We start from the raw sequence: 25627 nt of genomic DNA on the forward strand, positions 1-25627 counted from the left end.
TACTGTGTGTATTTTCTTTTCTTAATTTGCTCCTATAGTTCTTATCTTCAAAGTATTCATGTGGCATCTTATTTCATGTCTGTTATTATTTATTACATCTTATGCAATGTCTCATTTCTGAACAGGATTATAAACACCTCCAGGGCTGGAACTAGCTCCTAGCGAGATATCTTGTTAACACATTCAGTAAGCACGTGTGCCTAATTGATCTGACTGCTTATCTCTGAGAAACACTGAAATCACTGAGGAAGGAAAAGGGAATGGAAAGAAACAGAGCAAACTCCAGCAAGTTCCCCTAGAGAGCAAAGCACCAACTCACTGAATTAAAGCCACATTGCAGCAGCTAGAATATTCCCTTCACGCATGTGACTTTGCACAGTGATTTTTTTCTTCGTTGAGCTTAGCTGGCTATCAGCTCTAATGGAGGCTCCTATAAACCATGATTCTGGTTCACAGCCTGTTGTGTAAGGTATTTCCCTCCTGGCTGGCATTTTTTTTTCTTTTTTTGAGACGGAGCCCTGCTCTGTCACAAAGGCTGGAGTGCAGCAGCGCAATCTCAGCTCACTGCAACCTCTGCCACCTGGGTTCAAGCGATTCTCCTGCCTCAGCCTCCAGAAGTAGCTGGGATTACAGGCACGCGCCATCACACCCTGCTAATTTTTGTATTTTTAGCAGAGACGGGGTTTCCTCATGTTGGCCAGGCTGGTCTTGAACTCCTGACCTCAAGTGATCTGCCCGCCTCAGCCTCCCAAAGTGCTGGGATTACAGGCGTGAGTCACTGTGCCCAGCCTCACAGTAAACGTTTTTAATCATGCTGCTTTCACTGTTGGCACCTGGCTAACACAGGTGCCATTATTTCCTGGAACCTCTTAAATGAGTAAATAACCACGGACAACCAACCAAGGAGGTCCCCGTAAGATTGCACCTCAAGCTTCAATCGTGAAGTCCCAACAGGGGAGGCTGCACCCTCTACTCTCTGCTGCTAATGCTACCCTTAGCCAGCCTCTGTGACAGCTTCTGTTAGGCCTCATAAATTAAATCCAAAGAGTCAGCATTTCTCCAGGGCTTGGCTAGCTCCTTTCCTAAGCATCTATCTCAAGTATTCAACCAGAAAGAGCGGAAAGAGTAATAAATCCATGCTTAGTAATACGACGAAGTCCCCACCTGGTATCAAGGGAGAAGGGAAAGAGAATTCCGTCGTCATCCAAGAAAGAACATCTGCCAAGAAGACCTTGACTGGCCAAGCTGGAGCTCCCCCAAGGCCCTGCGCGCACCGAATAGCAGCATTTCACTACAGAGCTCCCGATTCCTCACTTCCAAGTCACTTAGACGCCAGCCAATGAAAACAGTAGGAGGAAAACCAGAGGACTGTAACCGCAGTCCCTGGAGTCCCAGGAGCAGCGAAAAACTCTAAAGGGCAATGTTGTTTTCATGGCGAAACCTACACCCCTCGGGTCACTTACGAGGAGCCCCAGCTCAGGTCTTTGCCGACCCCCTTACGGGGTTGGCAAAAGGTCGAAACATTTCTCAGGGCCGCTCTGGAGTCAGAGCTTCTATTTGTTCGCTAGACCTTTTTTCCCTTCGATGATTTCATCTATAGGTTGGCATGTTTGGGGAACATCGAAACCGCTCTTGTATTCTCTCATGGGGTGTTCACTGTACACACCAATAATTATGAAATTAACAGTGTTTAGAATTTAAGGGATAGTTTTGTATTAAGCAGACTTAGTTTCCAAGCTTTGCTTTTATGCCGTTTTAAACACTAGTGATTCAAGGACTCATTCTGATTGTATACCATTTTAAATACATACTGATAGTGGTCAGGCGCGGTGGCTTACATCTGTAATCCCAGCACTTTGGGAGGCTGAGGAGGGTGAATTGCTTGAGCCCAGGAGTTTGAGACCAGCCTGGGCAAGATAGTGAGAGCCCGTCTCCACAAAAAATAGAAAAATTAGCCAGGTGTGGTGGTGAGTGCCTGTAGTCCCAGCTACTCGGGAAGCTGAGGTAGGAGGATCACCTGAGCCTGGGAGGTTGAGGCTGCAGTGAGCTGTGATCGACTCATTGCCTGGGCGACAGTGAGACCCTGTCTTGGGAAAAAAAAAAGATCACAAATATGCAGATCACATACAAAAGCCGCTCTATTTCTGGCCTTAAATTTCTTCCCTCCCCGAGAAGTAGCCACTGTTAATATGTTGGGTAAACTTCCAGTCCTATTTGCAAGCGTTGGTATGGATGTATGGATATGAATACTTAAAATTTTTTTCATATAAATGAGATCATTTATCTATTGTTCCGCAGCTTGCTTTTTTGTTGTTGATAATAAAAATTTTATTTCAGGTCAATCCAAACAGAAAAACAAAAAGGTCTGTCTGTAAATGTTTTCAGGTTTCTTCAGGGAGAAAAATGAAACTGTGTTCTAAGAGAAACATTATTTTCTCTTTCAGTTTATAGGCTATTGGGGTCAATACTTATTTTCAGGAATTTTAGTTTATAATTTTTTTATTTTTAATTATTTTGGATACAAAATAATTGTACATATTCATGGGGTATAGCTTCAAAGCCTTATTTATGTATATGTATAACAACATATTCTTTTAAAAGCTGCATTATAGTCCATAAAGAGAATGGGAGTGCACTAGACTTCATCTAGTAAACTATTACTAGATAAGCAGGTTGTTTGCAAGACAAATTATGATAAATGCTGTAAATACTTCTTTTATTCTTTTTTAGAGACAAAAAATGTTTGCCCAACAAGTGTTTGCTCTATGATGCCCAGGCTGGTCTGGAACTCCTGGGCTCAAGCGATCCTCCCACCCTGGCCTTCAGAGTAGCTATGACTACAGGTGCACACCGCCACACCTGGCCACAAATGTCTTTGAAGAACAATCTCTATGCACATAAATATTTCTTAAGGTCACATTCCTAGAAATGCAATTGGTATGTCAAAAGATATGTGCTTTTTTTTAAAGTTTTAATGTTTCACAGGTTTAACCATGTTGTAGCATTTATTGGTACTTTCTTCCTTTTTATGGCTGAATAATATTCTACTGTGTGGCCATACCACATTTGCTTGTCCATTTATCAATTCATGGACCTTTGGGGTTCTTCCACACTTATTATGAATAATCTTGCTGTAAACATTTGTGTGCAAGACTCTGTGTGTGGCTGTATGTTTTCATTTCTCTTGGGCAAATACTTAGGAGTGGAATTGCTGGGTCATATGATAAATCTGTTTAACTCCTTAAGAAACTGTCAGACTTTTCCAAAGTACCTATGCCATTTTACATTTTCACCAGCAATAAAACAAGGGATTCAAGTTTTCCACATCCTAGTCAACACTTGTATTTGTTATCTTTTTTGTTATATCCGTTCTAGAGCACGTGAAAATGTTTTTAAATTGGCTTTACTAATTTGCACTTCCCCTGATGTTGTATATATAATACCTGCTTCTCTACATCCTCACCAACCATAGCTATGATCAGTCTTGTACATTTTTGCCTTGTGAATATTTGTATAAAGTTACCTCATTGTTGTTTTAGTTTGCATTTTCCTGATAGTGGGTGAATGAGCATCTCTTCCTATGTCGATGGACCATTTTTATTCCATCTTCTGTGAATTGCCTGTTCCTATACTTTTTTTTTTTTTTTACGGGAGTAACACTTACAGACATTCTGCATGTAATCCAGGTATTGCTGTATATGTAATATGCCTTAGTCTGTGACACTTAACCTTTCTTATATCTTTCTTGTACAAAAGCGTTTAATTTTCACTAGTTAAATCTATCAGTTTTCTTCATTATAGATTTTGGGCTAAATGTTATGCTTAGGAAAGCCTCCTCCAACCCTAGGATTATAGAAATCTTCCCTTATATTTTCTTCTAATAATTCTACAGTTTTATTTTTATGCTGAACACTAATAAATTTGGAAATTATCCTTACATAGAGGAATGTATATTTGTTTGGTTCCAATTGCCCCAAAACTTTTCACTGAATTGTTTATCCTTTCCTAACTGATCTGAAATGAAATCCCACCTCAATCATTGTAAATTTTGACATGCAAGTCAGTCATTTTCTGGACTTTGTATGCCACTCCATTGAACAATTTGTCTTCTCTGAGCCAATATTGGACCAGTTAAATTACTGTTGCTTGAAGGTGTATTTTGGTATCTGGCCTGGTAAATTCCCTTTCATAACTCTTATCTGTAAAGAAAATATCACAACTAATCTTTGTAAGTGTAATGGAAATATTTCTGGTTTAATAAGATCTCATAAGAAAAATAAGGTAGAACCACATCAAGGGTTGAAATGGAAAAACAAGGATGATTTCACATTCTTTAGCTCTGTCATTACTACAAGTGCAAGGACACTTTTGTCCACCAGCAACTCTCTTGTGCACCTCCAGTGCCAGATCATCTCTGTTTCTATTCTTCATCAAAAAAAGAAACCAGGACTCCTCGAAAGGCACACAGTCCTATGCCTTGTGTCAGAAAAAAAAAAAAAAAAGAATTAGGATGGCCTCAAACATTGTATTGTTGTAACAAAGTAAGGATGCCGTCGTAGCTGTCAAAAGCAATATTTTATTTTTTAAAAAAACCAAAACCCCACAAAAACAAAAGAATAAGCTTGAAGGACTTGCACCAGTCAAGCTGTAATATTCTGAGCATCCAAAAAAGGAGATGAAAATTATAAGGTGAGTCTATAAAGGGACACACATTCATAAAGACTCCAAGAAAAAAAACAGTTGTAATACAAAATTAAGATGATTACAGGATATGGCTAAGGGACTATTCATATATGTGTGGACATTTTGTATGTTGTATGAAGAATATACATTTTCATAAACCATAGACATGTGTTTGTTTCTAGCTATCCTCACAGGAATAAACAAAATCATAAGATAAACTAGAAAAACATAGTACAAAAAGACAAAAGAAGCCAGGTGCAGTTGCGCATACCTGTCATCCCAGCATTTTGGGAGGCTGAGGAAGGAGGATCACTTGAGGCCAGGAGTTCAAGACCAGCCTGAGCTGTAACATAGTGAGACCCTGTCTCTACAAAAAAACTAAAAAAAAATTAGCCAGGCATGGTGGTGCATGCCTGTAGTCCCAGTTATTTGGGAGGCTGAGGTGGAAAGATTGCTTGAGCCTGGGAGGTCAAGGCTGCAGTGAGCAAAGATCGCGTGACTGCACTCCAGCCTGGGTGACAGAATTCTGAGACTCTCTCTCAAAAAAATAAAATAAAATCGTCATCAGTGGTCACATATAATAAATACAAATAAAGGAGTCCACTTGATCATTTATGATCACAAATAAAAGAGGATCCAGCAGTTATGTCCAAAGGTAATAAATAGCCAAATATCCCAGGGACAAGCATTCACCACATAGACTTGATGGTTCTTACTAGACAAAATCTCAAAATGATCCTAGTTTTATGAGATATTCATAGGCATATGTAAGTTTTCAGTTACACTAATGGACGAGATCAACAGATCATAAAGGCAAGACAATGAGGAGGTCAGGCTGACTATGCAAAATGAAGGCATCCATTTCTGGGAAGGACAGCAAGTTTCCAAAATGAAAGAAGAAATGGCAAGATATTCAAAATTCCATGACAAAGCAAGGAAGAATTAATTATAACAAAGGACTTCATCCAGGGCCTATGGCCCATGACTGCAGCAGCTTGGACTGTGCTGCCAGGCCCGCCGTCATAAGAATCAGTCAAGAACCCAGATCTTGCTCCTTCAGTTAGCCTGAGGGGGCGTTTCTTCCCTTTAGTCTTACCGCAAGCCCAGAAAGGAGAGTATAACTGAATATCTAGGAGAATATGAAAGTAAATATGGTCATAGTAGTAGGAAAGTGTTCTTAAAAGTATAAAACTAATGGACAAACGGCCAGGCATGGTGGCTCATGCCTGTAATCCTAGCACTTTGGGAGGCCAAGGTAGGAGGCCAGGAGTTCCAGACCAGTCTGGGCAACATAGTGAGACCTTGTCTCTACAAAAAAATAATTAGCGGGCATGGTGGTGTGCACCTGTAGTTCCAGCTACTTAGAAGGCTGAGGCGAGAGGAGCACTTGACCCAGGCAGTCAAGGCTGCAGTGAGCTGTGATCACACCATTGCACTCCAGCCTGGGTAACAGAGACTCTATCTCAAAAACAGTAATAATGGACATAAAGCTTGATTTTTTAAATGGGTATATGTAAGTTATTTTTAAAATGTGCTAACCATCGTGTTCAAGTATAGTTGATATATTGTTTAAGGAGTTTACAAGGTTTCAAACAATCAGGTATAAATCTATAGCTGCACTTGAGGCTGTTTGAGGCGATTTAATTAATTTAATTAGCAATACATGTTTAAATGCTCAAGAAAAATTGCTGTTTGTTTTCTTTCTCCCTTCCTTCCTAATTCAGTCAAAAAGCCACTAGGCAGTGCCTGGGAGGTGAAAGCAGCTGAGGAAGGTCAGGGGATTGAGAAAATAAATGAGTGGAGGCAGTGGAATCCAGGGTTGTCACTGTCGGAGGAGGGAGTGGCAAATTTGGAAAGGGGGAAAAGAACATACCACTAGGTTGGGATTGGAGGTATCAATATGACTTCATGATATTCCTTTTTTTCTTTTCTTGAGACAGAGTCTCGCTCCGTCACCCAACTGGAGTGCAGTGGCGCCATCTTGGCTCACTGCAACCTCCGCCTCCCAGGTTCAAGTGGTTCTCCTGTCTCAGCCTCCCGAGTAGCTGGGATTACAGGCGTGTGCCACCACGCCTGGCTAATTTTTGTATTTTTAGTAGAGACGGGGTTTTACCATGTTGGTCAGGTTGGTCTTGAACTCCTGACCTCAAGCAATCCACCCGTGTTGGCCTCCCAAAGTGCTGGGATTACAGGCGTGAGCCACCATACCTGGCCCGACCTCATGGTATTCTATAAATATAGATATAAAAATAAACATCAATGCAGATGTGTGCATACCTATTTACTTGGACACACATGCACATCGTTTGAGGGTTTCTAGGGGTAGCAGGACTGCAGTAGTGATGAACACACTTTCAATAAATGAGTGAGTGCACTTTGTGCCACCACGGCCAGTGGTAATTATCATCTTGCTAGAAAATCTAGGAGCAAGTGGGAAGATATTCAAAGGATCCCCAACTGATAATTAGCCTATGTTTTCTCATGAGACAAAATGAAGTAGAAACTGTGATTGTTAGGCTAGCTCATAAAGATTTTATTTATCCAAAGACCCTGGAAGTAAAATACTTCATCTCTTATTATACTAGGAAATGTATGCTGGGTAGTATTATTTTAAAACTTCTTTTAGCTGTCCTATAGTATTTTAAATCTTACTAAACACTTTAATTGCCCTGTCTTCTTTCAGATCTATTACTACTGTAAAACACACACACACACACACACACAGAGAGAGACAGAGAGACAGAGAGAGAGATACTGGGGAAGTAGTCAAATTGAATGGATTAACAGCCTCAACACAGTCACCAGGACAAACTGCCTAGTTATTCCAAAGATGCAGCTACTCCTCAAATGATTTTTGGAATCTATCTTCTGCATTGGCTTTAGAGTTCATTGTATAACCTTAGAGATAGTAAATTTTTACACTCCTCAGTAGATATAATATTTTAAAAGAGTCCAAAGACACTAGAAGTTGGGTGATCAAACTGAGTAGTAACTTGTAGTTGAAAAATAAAGGCATAATTATAAAGAGACTTGAACCTCCAAAGTATTTTAACCAGTAGTATAATGCAATCAGGTGTATACCTTTCCAAAGTAACTTCTTTGAGGAATAACATTAATTTAGTTGAGTAAGCAAAAAAAACCTCATAACCACACTTCAGACATGCCATATGTACCGGGGTCAAACGCACTAAACAATGGCCCTTCCCAAAACAGGTCTCCCACTGTCCTGCCAAGCTATCTAAAATTCAGAATACTTTGAGCTGAGGACTGATGGTTGCTGCTAAAGGGCCATAAGGTCTACTGCAGTGTGTAATTTACAGTGCCATAAATACCTGAGATGACTCTGTTTGATATGATAAACTGTCAGCTTGACTGCCACAAGGCAATAGGACATAAGTGATTTGGGGGCAAGGTTGTCAATGAGGACCAGTCATCAAAAGGGAGACCCTGGAACCAACTCTCACCTTTGAATTGAACCCAGCCCCGTTCTGCTCCAGATGCCCACCTTAAACACATCAGACAAACATGGTTGCATGGTCCAAGCATGTGGTGATTTTTATTAAGAATAACTTTGGTTCTAAGAATTCCACCCTCAATTCTTTAATACTTTCCGTTAAAAACAATTATACAAGAGCAAATACAAAAAATATTAAATTATGAAAACCAATCCATTAAGGCTCCCTTTATATATATTATATACACTCAAACAAGTCAAGATTTTTCAGAGTAGAAGAATAAAGTCGACTGTTATAGCTTAGAAAGCAACACTACTACTATGAGACTATAAAACATTAAACTATTTTAAGAAAACCACGCTGTGGAAAAATGGAGCCATTTTTGTCAAAAAGTGGCTCAAAGCACAAAACTGCTCAGATGTTCAGGAGTCCTAGGAGTTTGGGCTGCACAGTATTAAGGGGTGAGAGGAGACTGACAGCCTGTTTGAACCAGGCTTGTGAGCCCAGCTCATCTGACAACTTCAAAGAGCTTCTCTGCCTATACATTCCACCGTTTAGCATAAGACACCACTTTACGCTATTTACAAGTCTCCTTTTGGCCAGATTTTGTATTACTAATTACAAATAATTCTGCAGATTTGAGTGAGATTAGGAAAGAAGTGCTTTCTTAATTAACTTTTTTTTTTTTCAGTGAAGAATGAAATCTAGTTAAGCTCTAGGAACAGAATTGGTCCTTTTAACAGAGCCTATCAGGACCCTTGTGAATACGATCAAGTGGCAGAATTGCTTCGAGAATACAGATTTCAAGATCTGACATCTAGTTAGATAAAAAGATATGAGCCAGTCCCGAATCTTCATTTTACAAACAGCATCGCTAGTCCACAGACACAAAGAAAGAATTCCAGTCAATGTGCAATCAGAAATGGGCTTTTCAAGATCATCAGTCATCACACTTTCTTCTCTCAAAAGAACGATGGAAAAAAATAGTTACCATTCCATTCTTTGAAACCAAATTACTACAGAGCAACAATTTTTCTTACGCGTTTCTCATTTTACTCAAATAATACTTGCTGATGAGATAAATAATCCATTTCAGGTATAATCAACTAACATGTTTCTCTAACTAGCAGTATATTATCATTGCATTTACTTTTGTTCCCATTCAGATTGAATATGGGCCTAATTGTCAACTGCTAACACTAAAGCATTCCCATAGAAAGCTAATTTCTACTATGCTAATTAAGGATTCAAAAGCTCTGGATCCAGCTTTCTATGAGTCTTCAAAGAAAGTATGACAAGTCTCTCCAATGCAGAAATGACTGGCTGAATTGTCTCTATGGAGGGCATACTAAATCCTCAACAATTCTTCCGTATCACCCAGGCAAAAGGTACCGATGCCCACACCAGCAGTTTAAAACTAATTTTGCATGAGAATGCGGCTGCTGTCTATCACTCGGCCCCCTCTCCGAGGAGCGTGCTGCCAGCTAGAACAAGGGAACTCAGCAGCCCCTCCCTTCCCATCAGCTGTTCCTGAGAGATGCAATATAGTAGTCATTGACATCATCCTTATCAACAGCATCATCACTCAGACAGTGGTGAAAGTCTTTCTTCACAAGAAAAAAAAAGTAAAGAAATATATGAGCATTAATCAGAAATTTTCAAAGCTTGGATTCTAATGATATTCATTATCATTAGACATTCAAATGCTATACATCTTCTGATGAAGCCCCCTTGAGAGCAGTCTACACTTATTTCACATTAGAATGCCTAGAGAGATCCTGACTGCCCAGCCGGTCATGGGAACCTTCCCCACACTCCTCTTGGAGAAATGAAAAGATGCGGCGGCTTCTACTTTTGATACTGAAGCTGGGTTATATGGACTAGTTCCACTCTCTAAAGGACTGGAAGGTTATTCCATCTAAAAGAACTAGATCAGCAAGACATTTAAAAACAAAACTGAACAAAAAACCTCCTAGTAATCAAAGCAATTAATGAACAGACAGGATGTACCTTCTTGGAAATGGAATGTCACTATGTAGCCTGCCATTATTACACAGAGAACCAAAAGGAATGAAAATAAAATCAAGATGGGCTTTTAAACCTTCTCACCCTATTTCTAAATTTAGTGCCAACAAGGGTGGTGGCTGTGCTCAACATTCACGTTCCTTCTCTGGTGTTAACTGCAACGGGGGTGAAAGTATAAATTAAACAAGAAAATTCTGGGTCCTCAAAATTTACAAACAGTGAGTGAACAGATTAAATGCATTTCTAGGTGATCTCAATTACCTAACAGATAACAAAAAGAGGAAACTAAACATTTTTTTTTAGCTTTTAAAAGAAAAAAGGCTCTGGGTCCCACTAAACTTGGAATGGAAGAAAAACCAAGTAGTGCAACTCTCAAGAATTGATTCCAGTGTCCTCTTCCTTTTTCCTGTTCTCACTTGTTTTGCTTGTTGGTTCTGTTAAGTCTCTGAACACAGGCCCATCCTCCCAACTTATGTGCGGGGCACTGCCCTCCATTTGGCGAATAGGAACTGCAGCTGTCACAGGCAAGGCATCCACCCAGATCGTAGGAACATCAAACCAAATCCTACTGCAAGTCAAAATTCTCTGCTGGCTGGAACACTCTCCAGGGGCTTTTGCCCTGAGATTGCGGAGGCACCCACAGACAGCTCTGTGGGGTGACACACGAGGTCTTGGTGCAGCCTCGGCCTAGGACTCCTGGGCTTGGGCGACTTCCTGGCCTGTTCTCCTGAGATTGCCTTTCACCTTCACAAACTCGGGGGCATTTTCTTGCTCTTCTTGCAATTTCTGCTTCTCAAGTTCAAGCTAAATGACATTCAGAAAAGGAAAAATTATTTACAAACCAAGCAGCCTTTCACAATACTCCTCTCTCTTTTCAAAGTCCCTGACAACTTTACTTCCCCACAGAAGAAATTCTCTCCTGGTCCCCCACTTTTAAAAAAATGGATGGATAGAGTCTGGGTAATTGTGCACAGAAACAGAAGCCACTTGGCTGTCACTGCAAATAGGACCACGAGATGACAAGAATTGAAAAGACAGGCTAAGGAAACAAATCCTGGGGTCAATGCGCAGTTGCTCTGGAGTCTCCGTGAAGGTGAATGTCATTAAATTACTCCAGCCCCCTGTGTGAATTCAGTGCCATGTCCCTGTTTTGCTTTTGCCTCTGGGATCTCTTTTAGGTCCTCAGTAGGATTCTTCTCCTTGCCTTGGACGTATTTGACCCCATTTGCTGACATCGGTCTCCAGTATTTCTTTCATAGTATAAATGTATACACTGGCATGTCTGCTAAATCCTGCCCGCTCCAACACTCCAACATTCTTCAAGACAAAAACAAAAAAAGACAGCTTCCAGCCAATGCCCCTTACCTGCTCCAACTTCTGCTGCCGTTTTAATAGCTCTATTTCCAAGTCGGATTTCTTCTTCTGTGCTTCTTCTTCCTTCTGCTTTATTACTTGGTCTCGTTTTCTTTTTTCCATCACCTTCTGCAATTCTGGTTTGTTCTGAGGTGCAAGACCCCTGCAAAAGAGCATTAACAAAAATAAAAAACATTAATCTAATGGCTACATTTTTTATGAACAGAAATTTAACTTAAAATATCAACCACGGAAAAGAGGTCTACAGAATTAGCATGATACCTACTAGGCTACAACAGGCAACATGGTGATCTAAGAAATTCACCAGCATGAAAGAAAGGCAAGAGGAGATCTCCAAAGAGTACATCAAATCCACTCATTCAATAAAAATGTATTGGTCACCTGCCGTGTGCAAGACACTAGGCTACGCAAAGGAGGGCAGTGAGGGTGGGGATGCGTGTACGATGACTGTGATGGGTGCCCATGACGGAGACGGAGATGGTCAGGAAATGAGGGGGCTCTGCATGGAGGGGAGGCTTCCCAAAATCTAGGCCCTGATTTTTTTCTTTTTTTTCTGAGACAGAGTCTCACTCTGTCACCCAGGCTGGAGTGCAGCGGCATGCAATCTAGGCTCAATGCAACCTCCGCCTCCCAGGTTCAAGCAATTCTCCTGCCTCAGCCTCTGGAGTAGCTGGGATTACAGGCCTGCACCACCACGCCCAGCTAATTTTTGTATTTTTAGTAGACATGGGGTTTCACCACGTTGGTCAGTTTGGTCTGAAACTCCTGACCTCGGGATCCACTCGCCTCAGCATCCCAAAGTGCTGGGATTACAGGCCTGAGCCACGGCACCTGGCCTCTAGCCCCTGATCTTATGCACTAAATGCAGCCTCAAGACGAGCTTAGACAGTAAAATGGCCCTGGAAACCTTCCCACCCTTCATTTTTCAGATCTGAAAGGGGGTTCTTGTACATCTAAAGGCACATCTGAGGTTACATCGTTACTGAAGGATATGGCCATGCAGAATCTTAATCCCCTAATTCTCAGTCCAGTGCTCCTCCACCAAAACCCTTTCAGATGTGTAGTTGATTATTTACAATGAAAGCAAGTCGGCCTTCAGGGAAGTCCTACATTTCTGAGAGATAAATTAGGCTGCCATCTCTCCAAATGGGGAGAAACAAGCCAAAGAGGCCATGAACTAGCCACCCTCCATCTGAAATATTTGAGAGAAGTCAAGGGAAAGACATGTCTTAGCATTTTCTCTAGTGCTCTATCTGTCTGTTTAACTGTCAGCTTAAGATTTCCTTTTCTATTTCCTTAGGATTTCCCCTATGGCTTTCCAGAATGCTGGATTATCCAGCCCACCTTTCTTCTTATTGCCTTCCTTAGTCACTTATCTTAGCTAGTCTCAGCCAACTCAACTCGATGTTAAAATTTACCAAGACAATTTAAAATAAAAATAGGACAAACCACCAAACAGGAAAAGCACTATCAATTTCAGGCAGCACAGGGTGCAGGTAACAGCGCACACATACTCATGCTACGCACGCAGGCACGTGGCGGAACAGTAATTCATGCTTTTCTGAGGTGCAGGCAACAAGCACTGCTGACTGTGTCCTGGACTCCGGGATGGGCCTGAGCACCTCCCACACACCTCCTGGTCCGGCTGCTGGTGACTGCTAATCTGTAGACAAGGGACAGGGTTGTTCTCTAAACGACTCCTATCAACTACCGTGACTAACCAACTAGGAGTCATCTGAGCAACTGTTAAATAACAATTTCCAATGTATGTGCTCTGGCCAGAGAAATTCAACAGCACACTCACCTTGATCCCTTTCAAGTCCACACAATCACATCTGTAATTGCATACTTCCTCCTTCATCTAGAATTTCTAAAAAGTCTGGCATCTCTCCTATCTAGATGTTTTTAAAAATCACAAAAACTTAATTCAAAGTTGTTGTTTAGAGTAAAAATCGGTATATTCCATCTTTTTTTTTTTTTCCCCCCCAAGACAGGGTCTCTCTGTTGCCCGGGCTGGAGTGCAGCGGCATGATCTCAGCTCACTGAAACCTCTGCCTCCTGGGCTCCAGCGATCCTCCGACCTCAGCCTCCTGAGTAGCTGGGACCACAGGTACATGCCACCACGCCCAGCTCTTTTTTTTTTTTTTTTTTTTTTTTCGTTTTTGAGATAGAGTTTTGCTCTTGTTGCCCAGGCTGGAGTGCAATGGCACAATCTCGGGTCACTGCAACCTCCTCTTCCCAGGTTCAAGCGATTCTCCTCCCTCAGCCTCCCGAGGAGCTGGGATTACAGGTGCCCACAACCACGCCTGGATAATTTTTTATATTTTTAGTAGAGATGGGGTTTCACCATGTTGGCCTGGCTGGTCTCGAACTCCTGAGCTCAAGCCATCTACCTGCCTTGGCCTCCCAAAGTGGTGGGATTACAAGCATAAGTGACCACACCCAGCTAGTATATTCCATCTTTAATGACAGAGGACACAGTCAAAATAATGTATGTCTCCAATTTCCCAATTTTCATTAGCAGAACTTTCCGTTAAAAAAAATTTGGCCAAATTTCCAGGGAAACAAAAGAGGCAGGTGACTTTTGTGATTTAATTATGGTTTATTTCATAGTTATCAAGACTGAACAACAGGGCAAAAAATATGGACAGATTAAATCTTTAATCAGCACAATATAAGCTGCTTAAGAGTACTCTGTTCAAAATAAAGGTGTTGTTAACCACAGGAAAAGCTGTTTTTAAGTAATCTGAATAAAGACTTACTCAGTTTCATGACTATTAAAAAGTCTTGATATAACACTACAGACAGAATTAAGGGATTTAAATTTTAGGATTAAGAATTTAGCTATTTGAATACTACACATTTCAAACATTTTTCTTTCCCTACATTTCACTGGCAAAATTAACTTCAACTATTGTTAAATTCTCCTGGATTATGCAAAAGCTGCTGAAGATTTGATGTATGACACATTTGGCTGACACTCTATTGCAACCTATGAATGGGTTTAACTATTACACAGTATTCATTTTCCTTTCAAAGATTTTACACAATAGTGACAGTAAGATAAAATATGTAGTAACAAAAAATTCAGGAAAATGGTGCTTATATGATAAATATTCTCTACCCACAGCAGTCAAGAAGTCATATAAATTTAGTTAATATTTTATCACAGTGGAACTTAACTTTCTGTGCTGAATGGAAAAAGTCAAGCATTGCCCATATAAGTCTCTAAGTCTAAATGGAGCAGAGATAGTGTCAACAGACAGAAGTGAGTTTCTCCAAATTTCATAATTAACTACAATACCATCCCTTGCATAAGTATAGTTGGTTCTCTTTAATCAATTCTGACATATACAGCTAACAAGTACTTTCAACCCCTTTATGACAGTATCACCCAAGAGTGACAGTAATTCCCAAATCGGCTTCTCGGTCAGGTAGCTACCTGTGACTACTGAAACGCGCAAAGCCAATTTAAAAAACTATAAAATTAATAAGTGCTCTTTGCAGAAAAAGAAAATTAATATACCCATATGTTAAATAAAAAGCAAAAGCACATCCAAACCTTCTCCATTAAATGAATCGAGGAGCATCACTCCATTGCAAATGTTCTATGTGAACAGTGGCCCCAAAATTATGCAAAGTAGAGACCCTGTACCCATCAACCCCTACCTATTCCTGCATGCAGAGATAACTGTTACTAACAGTTTGGTCTACTTTCTATACCCATATAAACATGCCACAATTCTGCCACATCCCTACTGACAGACATCTATTTGGTTTCCAACTGTTCACTATTAAAAACAATGAGGCTCTGAGCCTCTGTGGACATTTATAGCTGCACGCTTCTACAAGTATTTCTGTTGGCTAGATTCATAGAAGCGGAATTGCTGGCTAAGCATCTGCACATTGCATATTTTGATGAGTACTGCCAAAGCACCCTACAAAAAGGCTGCAATGATTTATATTCCCACCACCAGAGTACGAAACATACAGACAACTTTGAAAGGTACATTTCACATAAACCACTAAATACATTCAAGGGCAGACGGGGCAAGTCCACATTCATTCCACATCTACCTGAACTCTGTGTACCTATGTATTAATAAGTGAAGTCATTTCATTACCTGGGAGAGCATTCAGCCAGACGAAGGGTCTGGGGCTTAGACCATTACAGAACAATGCCTACCCATGTAGCCAGACATCTCCTGGCCTGATTATTTTTCTTAGAGTACCGGGAAAAGTTGATTTGAATTTCAGCCCTTGTTCTTTTTTTGGGGGGGGACAGAGTCTCGCTCTATTGCCCATGCTGGAGTGCAGTGGCATGACCTCGGCTCATTGCAACCTCTGCTTCCTGGGTCCAAACTACTCTCCTGCCTCAGCCTCCCAAGTAGCTGAGATTACAGGCGCGTGCCACCACACCCAGCTAATTTTTTTGTATTTTCAGTAGAGATAGGGTTTCTCCATGTTGGCCAGGCTGCTCTCAAACTCCTGACCTTAGGTGATCCGCCTGCCTCGGCCTCCCAGAGTGCTGGAATTATAGGCGTGAGTCACCGCACTGAGCCTGAATTTCAGCCTTTGTTCTTTAATATTGTAATCTTCTGGTTTGGCCTGCCTCATTTACGTTTCTGGTTTAGTCATTTTTACCTGCATGGACTCGAACACAAATACTTGTATCCTTTCTCTCTAGAACTGCCCCTATCTTTTTCCATGTTGTACAGCAGCAAGTATTTATTGAGGAACTATTCATCTAGTAAAGCATGCCAAAAGAATGTCAGCTAAAAACCAGGAACGAGAGGCTTCGAAATATACAAGCCAAAGAACCAACTTTAGGGATATGTTTAAGTAACTGACCTATTTATTCCAAAAAGTAATCTTTGTAGAGCACAGAATCTCTCTCTCTCTCTCTCTCTCTCTCTCTCTAAATAATATCAGAAATATTCTTAATTTTTTTTTTTTGAGATGGAATCTCACTCTGTCACCCAGGCTGGAGTGCAGTAGCGCCATTTTGGCTCACTGCAAGCTCCACCTCCCAGGTTCACGTCATTCTCCTGCCTCAGCCTCCTGAGTAGCTGGAACTACAGGCGCCCGCCACCAAGCCTGGCTAATTTTTTATATTTTTAGTAGAGATGGGGTTTCACCACGTTAGCCAGGATGGTCTTGATCTCCTGACCTCATGATCCACCCACCTCGGCCTCCCAAAGTGCTGGGATTACAGGCGTGAGCCACCGTGCCCGGCCCTTCTTAATTGTTTTTTTAAAGATCGCTTCAATAGTAATCTTTTAGCCAAAAAAAAAAAAAAAAAAATAATTTTGAAATCTGCCTTTTTATACTACTGAAAACACCTATGGAAAGTAAGAACCTGACACAGGGTTTTAACCGTCGGACCTAGAGGCTTCCAAGACTTTTAACCTGAAACTAAGCTGGGTTCCAAAGATGGTAAATAGAGGAACAAGATTATATACTAGAAAGAGCATAGGTTTTGCAGTTAGAAGATCTGTGGGTGCTAGTTCTCTTAAGCAGTGACTTGGCCTTTAACACATAATCTCTGAAATGTAACTGGAAAAACTGTCTGAACTGCTATAGAGCTTTGAGCTAAATTTGTAGCTATGTGTAGCAAAGGTGTAAGTCTCACATAAACTTGTTTTTATTTCTAAACACTATTTCAAAAAACTATTATGTAATCTTGAGATGATTCCTTAAACCAGTCACCTTGAGATTACTCACGTGAGTGAGGGTAACCTGAAGATAACATACACTGGGCTATTAGAAAGAGCACCAGATGAGACAAAATGTAGGAAGACTTGTTATAAACTGCAGAAAAGCAAACGGATTTTTATTCCAATACCATGCAGTAATCAAGACTGATTATTCATTAACCAAATATACATAGTATTGATGTGATGTATCCTATAGTTTGGCACTAAAATTTAGAAATAAAAACCCCAGTCTCTAAAAAGTATGCAAAATAAAAGATGAATGAAAGGAAAGAAACTCAGAAATTCTCACTCTAAAACCAGTGTATTTCTAACAAGTTTGGTATGAGCTTGAAAACTCTTAAGAGATAAGATGAGATATATTAATTTGATTTTGAAATCTGCCTTTTTTTTTTTTTTTTTTTTTTTTGAGACGGAGTCTCGCTCTGTCGCCCAGGCTGGAGCAGCGGCGGGATCTCGGCTCACTGCAAGCTCCGCCTCCCGGGTTCACGCCATTCTCCTGCCTCAGCCTCTCCGAGTAGCTGGGACTACAAGCGCCTGCCACCACGTCCGGCTAATTTTTTTTGTATTTTTAGTAGAGACGGGGTTTCACCGTGGTCTCAATCTCCTGACCTCGTGATCCGCCTGCCTCGGCCTCCCAAAGTGCTGGGATTACAAGCGTGAGCCACCGCGCCCGGCCATTCTTTTTCTTTTTTTTTTTTACTGTATTTCCAACCAGACAAAAATCCTTCAAAGAAAAGGGAGAAAAAGCAATAGGAAATTCCAGATGTTGCCACATAGGAAGTGGAAGATAGATGTGACTAAGTGATCACTTATTATGTTAAGCATTTTCATACAAGCTATTATTTACTTTAAGTTTTTTTTTTTTTTTTGGAGCCAGAGTCTTGCTCTGTCACCCAGGCTGGAATGCATTGCCACAATCTCAGCTCACTGCAACCTCCACCTCCCATGTTCAAGCAATTCTCCTGCCTCAGCCTCCCGAGTAGTTGGGATTACAGGCGTGTGCCACCACGCCCGGCTAATTTTTGTATTTTTAGTAGAGACAAGGTTTCGCCAGGTTGGCCAGGCTGGTCTCGAACTCCTGGCCTCAGGGGATCTACCCGCCTTGGCTTCCCAAAGTGGTGGGATTACAGGCATGAGCCAGGGTGCCCAGCCTACTTGAATTTTGATAAGAAAGATACTATTATCTCCCTCTTTATAGATGAAGAAACAGATCTCAAGAGGGGATACCTTGGCCAAGATCATAAGGTAGGTAAAGTTAAGTACTGGTAAAACCAAGATTCATATCATTTCTCTCTGACCTCAAAGCCCACGTCCTCTCTACACCATAGTACTTTAGGGAAATCCAGCATTGTCTCAGATTAGTTGAGCTGGGCAAACAAGGAGAAGAAAGAACAGGCCAGACAAAGACAGACAGAATGGAAGCCCTTTCTCTAAAAAATGTGGAAATAGACTCAACTGCACAAATCTGTAGGTTTTACAGCAATATTACCCAAACTACTAAATACATTTTTTGCAGAATAATTCATAGCCTATAATTTAGAGAACGCTTATTCTGCAAATGGTGGTTTCACTCTGACCTTTATTCTGACTTGGAGCCCTTTCATAGGTTTTCCTAGAAGAAAAAGTTTGAGCTAAAATGTTTCTTAGAGAACAGCTAAGTCTCCTACCTTACACTTTATTGATAAGGGAACTGAGGCCAAAGAGGTGAAGATAATCTGAAAATCTCTGAGTGACAAGTGCTATTCTGTTTCGGAGCCTACTAAACTGACAATCTTTCCACCAAAATGAAGACATGATTTCCCAGGCAGGATAGGATGGCTTCTAAATTCTGTGGTCTATTTTAGGAACTTGATAGTCTCATTTTGCTTTGGCCATAATAATACCAAATTCATATATTCTTTCTTCTACTGTGTGACAAAGGCAGATGGAAGCTAAAAACTTATTTGCATTCAGTTTAATATACATTAATCCAACAGCTTCCTAGTAATATGCTGGGGATAAAACAGGAGTAAGCCACATTCCCATACTCTAGAGGGAGAAATGTATTTACAAATGATTCCTGGGATAGATAGGAGTCATTAGTTCTAGCTGGAGTGTACTCAGGAAAGAGAATTGCCATAAAAATGCCCCTTGATCCTCTTTAAAACATTTGTTTAACTAGGCCTCCCTGTAAAAAATTACCCTAATGCTAAACTTGATCTGCGTATCTTTCAGTTCAATGGGAGACCTTTCACCAGGGCTTAGCAAAGAGTGAGCAAATGAGCCATCTATAGTCCTGCGAGATCTGAAAATAATCCTAAATGAAGCTTCCTAGTTCTTAAATTGAAAAAGCAGCCTTTCATCCTCAGTTCTCCTAGTCTCCTGTCCTGCCCAAATTACTTAAAAAGCAGAGTACAGCAACCCAACATCCAAAATGATTTATGGCACAGATGGAGTTTGCAAAGTAGACAGAAGGTAAATGTTTTCCTGTCCTCCAAAATAATTAATAATAAAGACTATGATAATAATCATTTAAAATGCTACTCAAAAAACAAACAAAAACATGAGTGTCCTATCTATTAAGTCTAATATGGTTCTAGAGACTTCTACCCGCTACTGACAAATGCCGGAGTAGGCGGTAATTACATGATTCCTACACCTCCCCCAGTGTAAGGAGAAAATTCAGATTTTAAATTTAAGAACATATTTCTCTTCTACTTAGGACATTCTCTTCTATCCTTACTCCAGCCTCTTCCATCCGAATTTGGAAATACACATCCATTTCAGAAGGGAACCCGTGACTGCAGGAGTCTGGAAGCACTGCTGGCCACCACAGTGATGGCCACCTGCAGGGGATCTGCCTCATGGAGGGATAACCCGGTTCTAGGATATGAGAAGGAATAAGAAAGCCTTAACAAAGGGCAAGAAATCAAAGACTCTTTGAAGCCTCTGTAAATACAATTAAAATTAGGTATCATGATCTTAAAAGTCCTCTTAAAAAAAAAAAAAAAAAACTATGCTCAAGAAACCATTTTACCTTTTTTGATTCATAAGAAGTTCTCTGTGAAGATCTTGATGGTTCCGGGAGGTTTTGACAGGATTGATCAGTTTCTGAGGCCTAATGAGTTCAGGATTGTCATCTTCTATGTAGTCTGGCTCGGCCATGATGCTTCTTGTAATTAGATATGAGTCCTTAGGGTCGATATCCTCAGGTGGGCCGTCTGAAAGAGACAGATGAGAAACACTCATTTGCAGTTTTTGCTAAGGCTTCTCCCACACATGCAGAGGCCCACAGAGCTGTGCTCAGTATGCTCACACATGCCATCCTCCCGAGTCCACTCTGGGGCATCACTGATAAATCTTCTAAAGCACTTCGAATGTAACTGGGGTGGGGCAGGGAAGAGAATGGTGGCCTGGTCTCGTCTTGCCCATGACTAAGGCCACGGAGCCCTGTGGCCTGACTTCTATCACTGCCACTGCCACAACTTGAGTTCCAGTCACAAAGGATGCTTCCTGCCACCCTGTCTCCATATCAACTTCAGAACAAGCACTTGAGTATGTCAGAAAAAAGAAAGTTCAAATGAAAATTTGAACACTGGCCCATAATGGCTGCAGTTGGACACATGCGTCAGGAAAGCGGGGCCTATAAACTAAAGCTGGCCTCTTGCCTGTCTTACTGGAGTTTGTTAAATATTTCACTGACGGTTATTGGTCATAAATCTGTTTATCAGATACAGAACAAAGACGGGATGGAATCAGTCACCTTCCACCAGACTCTACGATGCCTAACCTTTCTCCTACCCACTCAGCTGCATATTTACCTTATCTTAACGCACAGCGTCTCTGAGCGCCAATCACAATCACAGGACTGAAACTGCTGCTTCACTGCCTGCTTCTCCCACCTCTGTGCCACATGTATTCCCCTGTTACAAAATACAAGGCCAGGCAAGGTGGCTCATGCCTGAAATCCCAGCACTTTGGGAGGCTGATGTGGGAGGATCACCAAGGCCAGGAGCTCAAGACCAGCTTGGGCAACATAGCAAGACCCCATATGTTTAAAAAACATTGGAAATGCCCTGGGCATAGTGGTACATGCCTGTAGTCTCAGCTACTTGGGAGGCTGAGGTGGGAGAATCACTTGAGCCCAAGAGTTGAGAGACTGCAGTGGGCTATGATTGCACCACTGCACTCCAGCCTGGGTGACAGGGCAACAGCAAGACCTCATATCTTTAAAAGAAAAAAAAAAAGAGGCTGGGCACAGTGGCTCATATCTGTAATCCCAGCACTTTGGGAGGCTAAGGTGGCTAGATCACTTCAGGCCAGGGGTTCGAGACCAGCCTGGCCAATATGGTGAAACCCTGTCTCTACTAAAAATACAAAAATTAGCCAGGCGTGGTGGCATAGTCCCAGCTACTTGGGAGGCTGAGGCAGGAGAATCATTTGAACCCGGGAGGCAAGAGGTTGCAGTGAGTCGAGATCACACCATTGCACTCCAGCCTGGGCAACAGAGTGAGACTCTGTCTCAAACAAAACAAAACAGAAAAGGAAAGGGAATGAAATGTATATATATTGCGCCTCACATAACTTACTTTGGGACCCATTCTCAGTCTACACTGAGTCTGCGTTCTCAGGCTTAAGTAAGTCCTCAAACTTGGCTCCAAATAAATCTAACTGTGATTTCTCTAAGTTTTAGTGCTTGTTGTTTCACTTGTTGGTCAACAGGCACCGGACCCAGGTCCTTTATTGCTAATCCTTCGGCCTCAGCAAATCAATCTATGCTACAGACATATCAATGCTGACCCTGCGCCAGTGGAAGAGGCTTCTAGTTCTCAGCACGGTGCTCGCTGGCCTGTGACACTGGTCACTGTCTCCTTCCTCAAGCACCTTGTGGGCTTCATCCTGCTTCTATCCTTCCAGGCCTTTCCTCAAACGTCACCTTCTCAGAGAGGCCTGACCTCCTAGCCGCCCTGCTGAAAAGTATGACCCTGCCCCTAGCACCTCCCCGTGTTATGTTCCGTCCACCAAACCACAGCAACATCTTTACAAAGTTAATGTGAAAATAAAGAGAATGAAAATCCAAAGGCTAAGTCAATCGAAAAATAATGTAGCTGCAACATTTGTTTAAATATCTTAAATATCACTGCATGATTAAGGCTCAAAATTATCAAACAATAAGGCATATACAATAAATTACACCAAACATTCCTCAGACACTATTTGCATTGATCTTTTAACAACAAGAATGCCTGCAACCTGAACTGAATTGAGAATTACAAACCTCGCAGAGGGTGACTCGGGGAACCCATCACAGCCAGCCTGATTTCAACATACTGTCCCATGGAAAAACATGCTCCTCGGCGAAATCCTAAATGCACTACATACACCTCTGCGCAGCCACAAGTGTCTGAAAAATCAACTGCAGTTTCCTTCTAGTTAATCATAGACCAAAAAGGCTACACACTTCCATAAAAGGCTCTGTATCTCTGCCCTTCACCATAGATAATCTCCATGATGCCAAATCCAAACAGACAACCGCCTCTGACCTTGACCTCGTTATTACAGTTGGGGAGGAGCTAGAGGGAATGTGACAGAAGAGCGGGCCCGTGATCAGCAGCAGGAAGAGCTCGTGCAAAGGCCACAGGGTAGGAGGGTGCCTGGCGGGGGTGAGGAATGGCAAAGCAGCGAGGGTGGCCACAGGGGAGGGAGGGATGGTGAGGATATAGAGCGTGGGAACTTGAACACCAATACTGGCATTCTGGTCTTCACCCTGAGGGCCATGGGGAGTCATTTCCAGGTTCTGAGCAGAGTAATGACAGTATCTGACTCATGAGTTAAAAGATTACTCTACCTCCTAGGTTTAGAACGGGCTGCAGGCAGGCAGGCAGGGAGTCAGGGCAGCAGCGGCAAAGGTTATCCAGGTGAGAGATGCTTTAGACTGTGCTTTAGCAGCACAGGTAGGTGGAGAGCCTGATTCAAGATGTATTTTAAAGGTAAAGTCTCTGAGACTTCCTGAAGGACTGGACACGAGGTGTGAAAAGCACAGAGGAATCAAGGATGACTCAGAGGTTTCCAACCTGAGCAACCAGAAGGCTCAAGTTGCCATGACAGGAGGCTGAAAGAGCAAGTGGATCTGGGACGTGTCGAGTCTGAGATGTCTGATCGACTTGGAAGAGGTGACACTGAGAGGGCAAGTGCAGCCAGCGCTGAAGCCTGGGTGACTCGCTTTCCTTTACCTGACTGACTGGCTCTCCGTGGCCTCAGGCTTTGCCTGCCCTCCGCTTTCCGTCCCCTCATCCTCTGTCCCGCACTCCCACTTCTCCCTCAACTGGAGACAGCATAAGATGCCCACTCAGCCTTTCCTGGAAGTCAGTGTTGAGGTGCAAACATGATGTGGGCCTTGTTGCCAGGAGGGAGGTTGAGCTTCCAGTGCACAGAATGAAATGACTTTAGTTCTGAATCTAGCAAACAGGCCCTAGCTTGGGACTTTTTTCTGAACTCTCTCTAGATTTAGTTGCTTGGAAGTCTTTCTTCTCACATAGGACCAGTAGGGTAAGGGGCACCTGAGCCTGTCTCCTATTAGAGAGACACGGGCACTGTGAGCCGGTGCAGGAGGGGAGGGCTGCGGTTGACTTTTCAGACACTTGTGGCTGCACAGAGATGTGTGTAGTGCATTTAGGATTTCAGCCCAGAAGGATGTTTTTCCATGGGACAGTGTGGTGAAGTACATGTATATGCTGTCAACACAGGGGCAAACATCTTTCTTTTTCACTGGTTTGTCCTTCTTCACAACTGGAGCTGGAAAAGGGGGTGCACAGGAGCCTCTGAGTCTGAGTTAAGCATGGAGACCTTAAGCCTGTCCTCAGAATAGGTGGCACGGTCCCTGCAGCTCCTCATACACAGGCCACACTGGGGCCTGGGAAATGGTCATTTAGTAACAAGGGGGTGAACAGGCCTGGAGCAACCCCCTCCTTGAGTCTCTGTACTCAGGGCAGTGGTGGTGGCGGGAGAGCCATGTGGGATCTGGGTTCCAGCTGCTTCTCAGTGACACCCCGCCCTGGAGCTGTGACTAGCACATGGCAATAACCATAACTATGACCTTCTTCACAGCTCTTTCCCTCTGCCAGCCATCCTGCTCACTGCTACCAATGCTGGAAAATACAACTCTGGTATAAGGCAACTCTTGCATCTCACAAATCCTATCTTCCAATCAAGCTGAAACCAATGCTCTTACTCCCCACATCCTCACACCCCGCCTTCCTCCACCAGCGTGCTTACAGCAGCACCGCCCCCTCTGAAGGCATGCTGAGGCTTTTCCCACCACAGCCCCGGATCTCCACAAAGCCAAACTCACGCATCCAGCAGATCCAAATAAATGCCGCATCTGCCCTGACGCCTTCCCAAATTCTATGGGATGTTCTCTGTTCTCTTTTCCTAGTATTCGTCAACCACTGCCTTGTATTACAGCAACGTGGATATAAATCTTATCCTCTCTTTACTGCAAAGAACACGTCTGGTTTATGTTCCTATTCCTTTGACCCCTTGGACTTGTTCAGAAAGTATTACTTAAATGAAGTAACAAAGGCATGGGCTAACGACAGAGGGTGTCCCTAAGCCATTTGGATTCCACTGCCATAAGGTATAGTGCAGAAAGTGGCGTTGAGCGGCCAGGTACATTTCCTCACTGAGCAACAAGGAATCCAGGAGCCTGAGAGTAAAGATGGGGTAGAAATGTCTAGAGGTGTGACAAGGGCTTCTCGTGCTGTTCTGAACGGAGGGGACTCGCTGAAAGATTTTTAAGCTGTTGAATAATAACAGAGAATTGTATTTCAGACAGACACACTATGCACTGAAAAATGCTGCCTGATGAGAATTCTACCTTTAATTTCCACTAAGCAACATACGGAAGTCATTATTCGACTCTATTATCCCAGAGGACTGGGAAATCCCATGCTTACAGATGGATTTTGAGTCCTTGCTTTTCATGTTCTTCCCTTTCCAAAGTTCACTCCAGGCCCAGCTCTCTGGCTATCCCAGGTACTTCTGTTGACTGCTTTCCAGAGGTGAATTACCATTCCCTCGGAAAACTTTCACAACTGGGCTGACAAACCCAGACCGCAGCTGGCTTGCCCCAGCAGACTGCTCTGGCTCCATATCTGCATATTTCTACATCAAACAGATGAATTCAAAACCTAATCCTCTAAGATTTAAAAATCAGAATTTAGAGATTATGCTAATTTTCATGTTTACCTAAATATTTAAGACCTAATTCTATCTAGAAGCACTAATACTTGAATCCTTTCTAAAACAATCTCTTGGCACATGGCAACGTGTACAGTTTACAGGTGCACTACCACCAATCAAAGTGAAACAACCTTTTGAACTGCTAAAACTTCT

At 42.2% G+C, this 25627-nt stretch overlaps 1 protein-coding gene across 3 annotated transcripts in view; it reads right to left on the reverse strand.

The window, feature by feature from the left end:
- Window positions 1-8212: 8212 nt before the first annotated feature.
- Window positions 8213-25627, reverse strand: part of FAM107B (family with sequence similarity 107 member B) — a 251898-nt gene continuing 234483 nt past the window's right edge. For all 3 annotated transcript variants that reach the window (XM_003257647.2, XM_030819302.1, XM_012499528.2), the window contains 3 exons: window positions 20271-20454; window positions 11529-11679; window positions 8213-10967 (listed from right to left, as the gene is read on the reverse strand). In XM_003257647.2, coding sequence (XP_003257695.1) covers window positions 10851-10967; window positions 11529-11679; window positions 20271-20454 — 452 coding nt within the window. In that variant the 3' untranslated portion in view covers window positions 8213-10850. The remainder of the gene's footprint in view (window positions 10968-11528; window positions 11680-20270; window positions 20455-25627) is intronic.

Source organism: Nomascus leucogenys, chromosome 9 (genome assembly GCF_006542625.1).
Source record: "Nomascus leucogenys isolate Asia chromosome 9, Asia_NLE_v1, whole genome shotgun sequence".
Lineage (NCBI taxonomy): Eukaryota > Metazoa > Chordata > Mammalia > Primates > Hylobatidae > Nomascus > Nomascus leucogenys.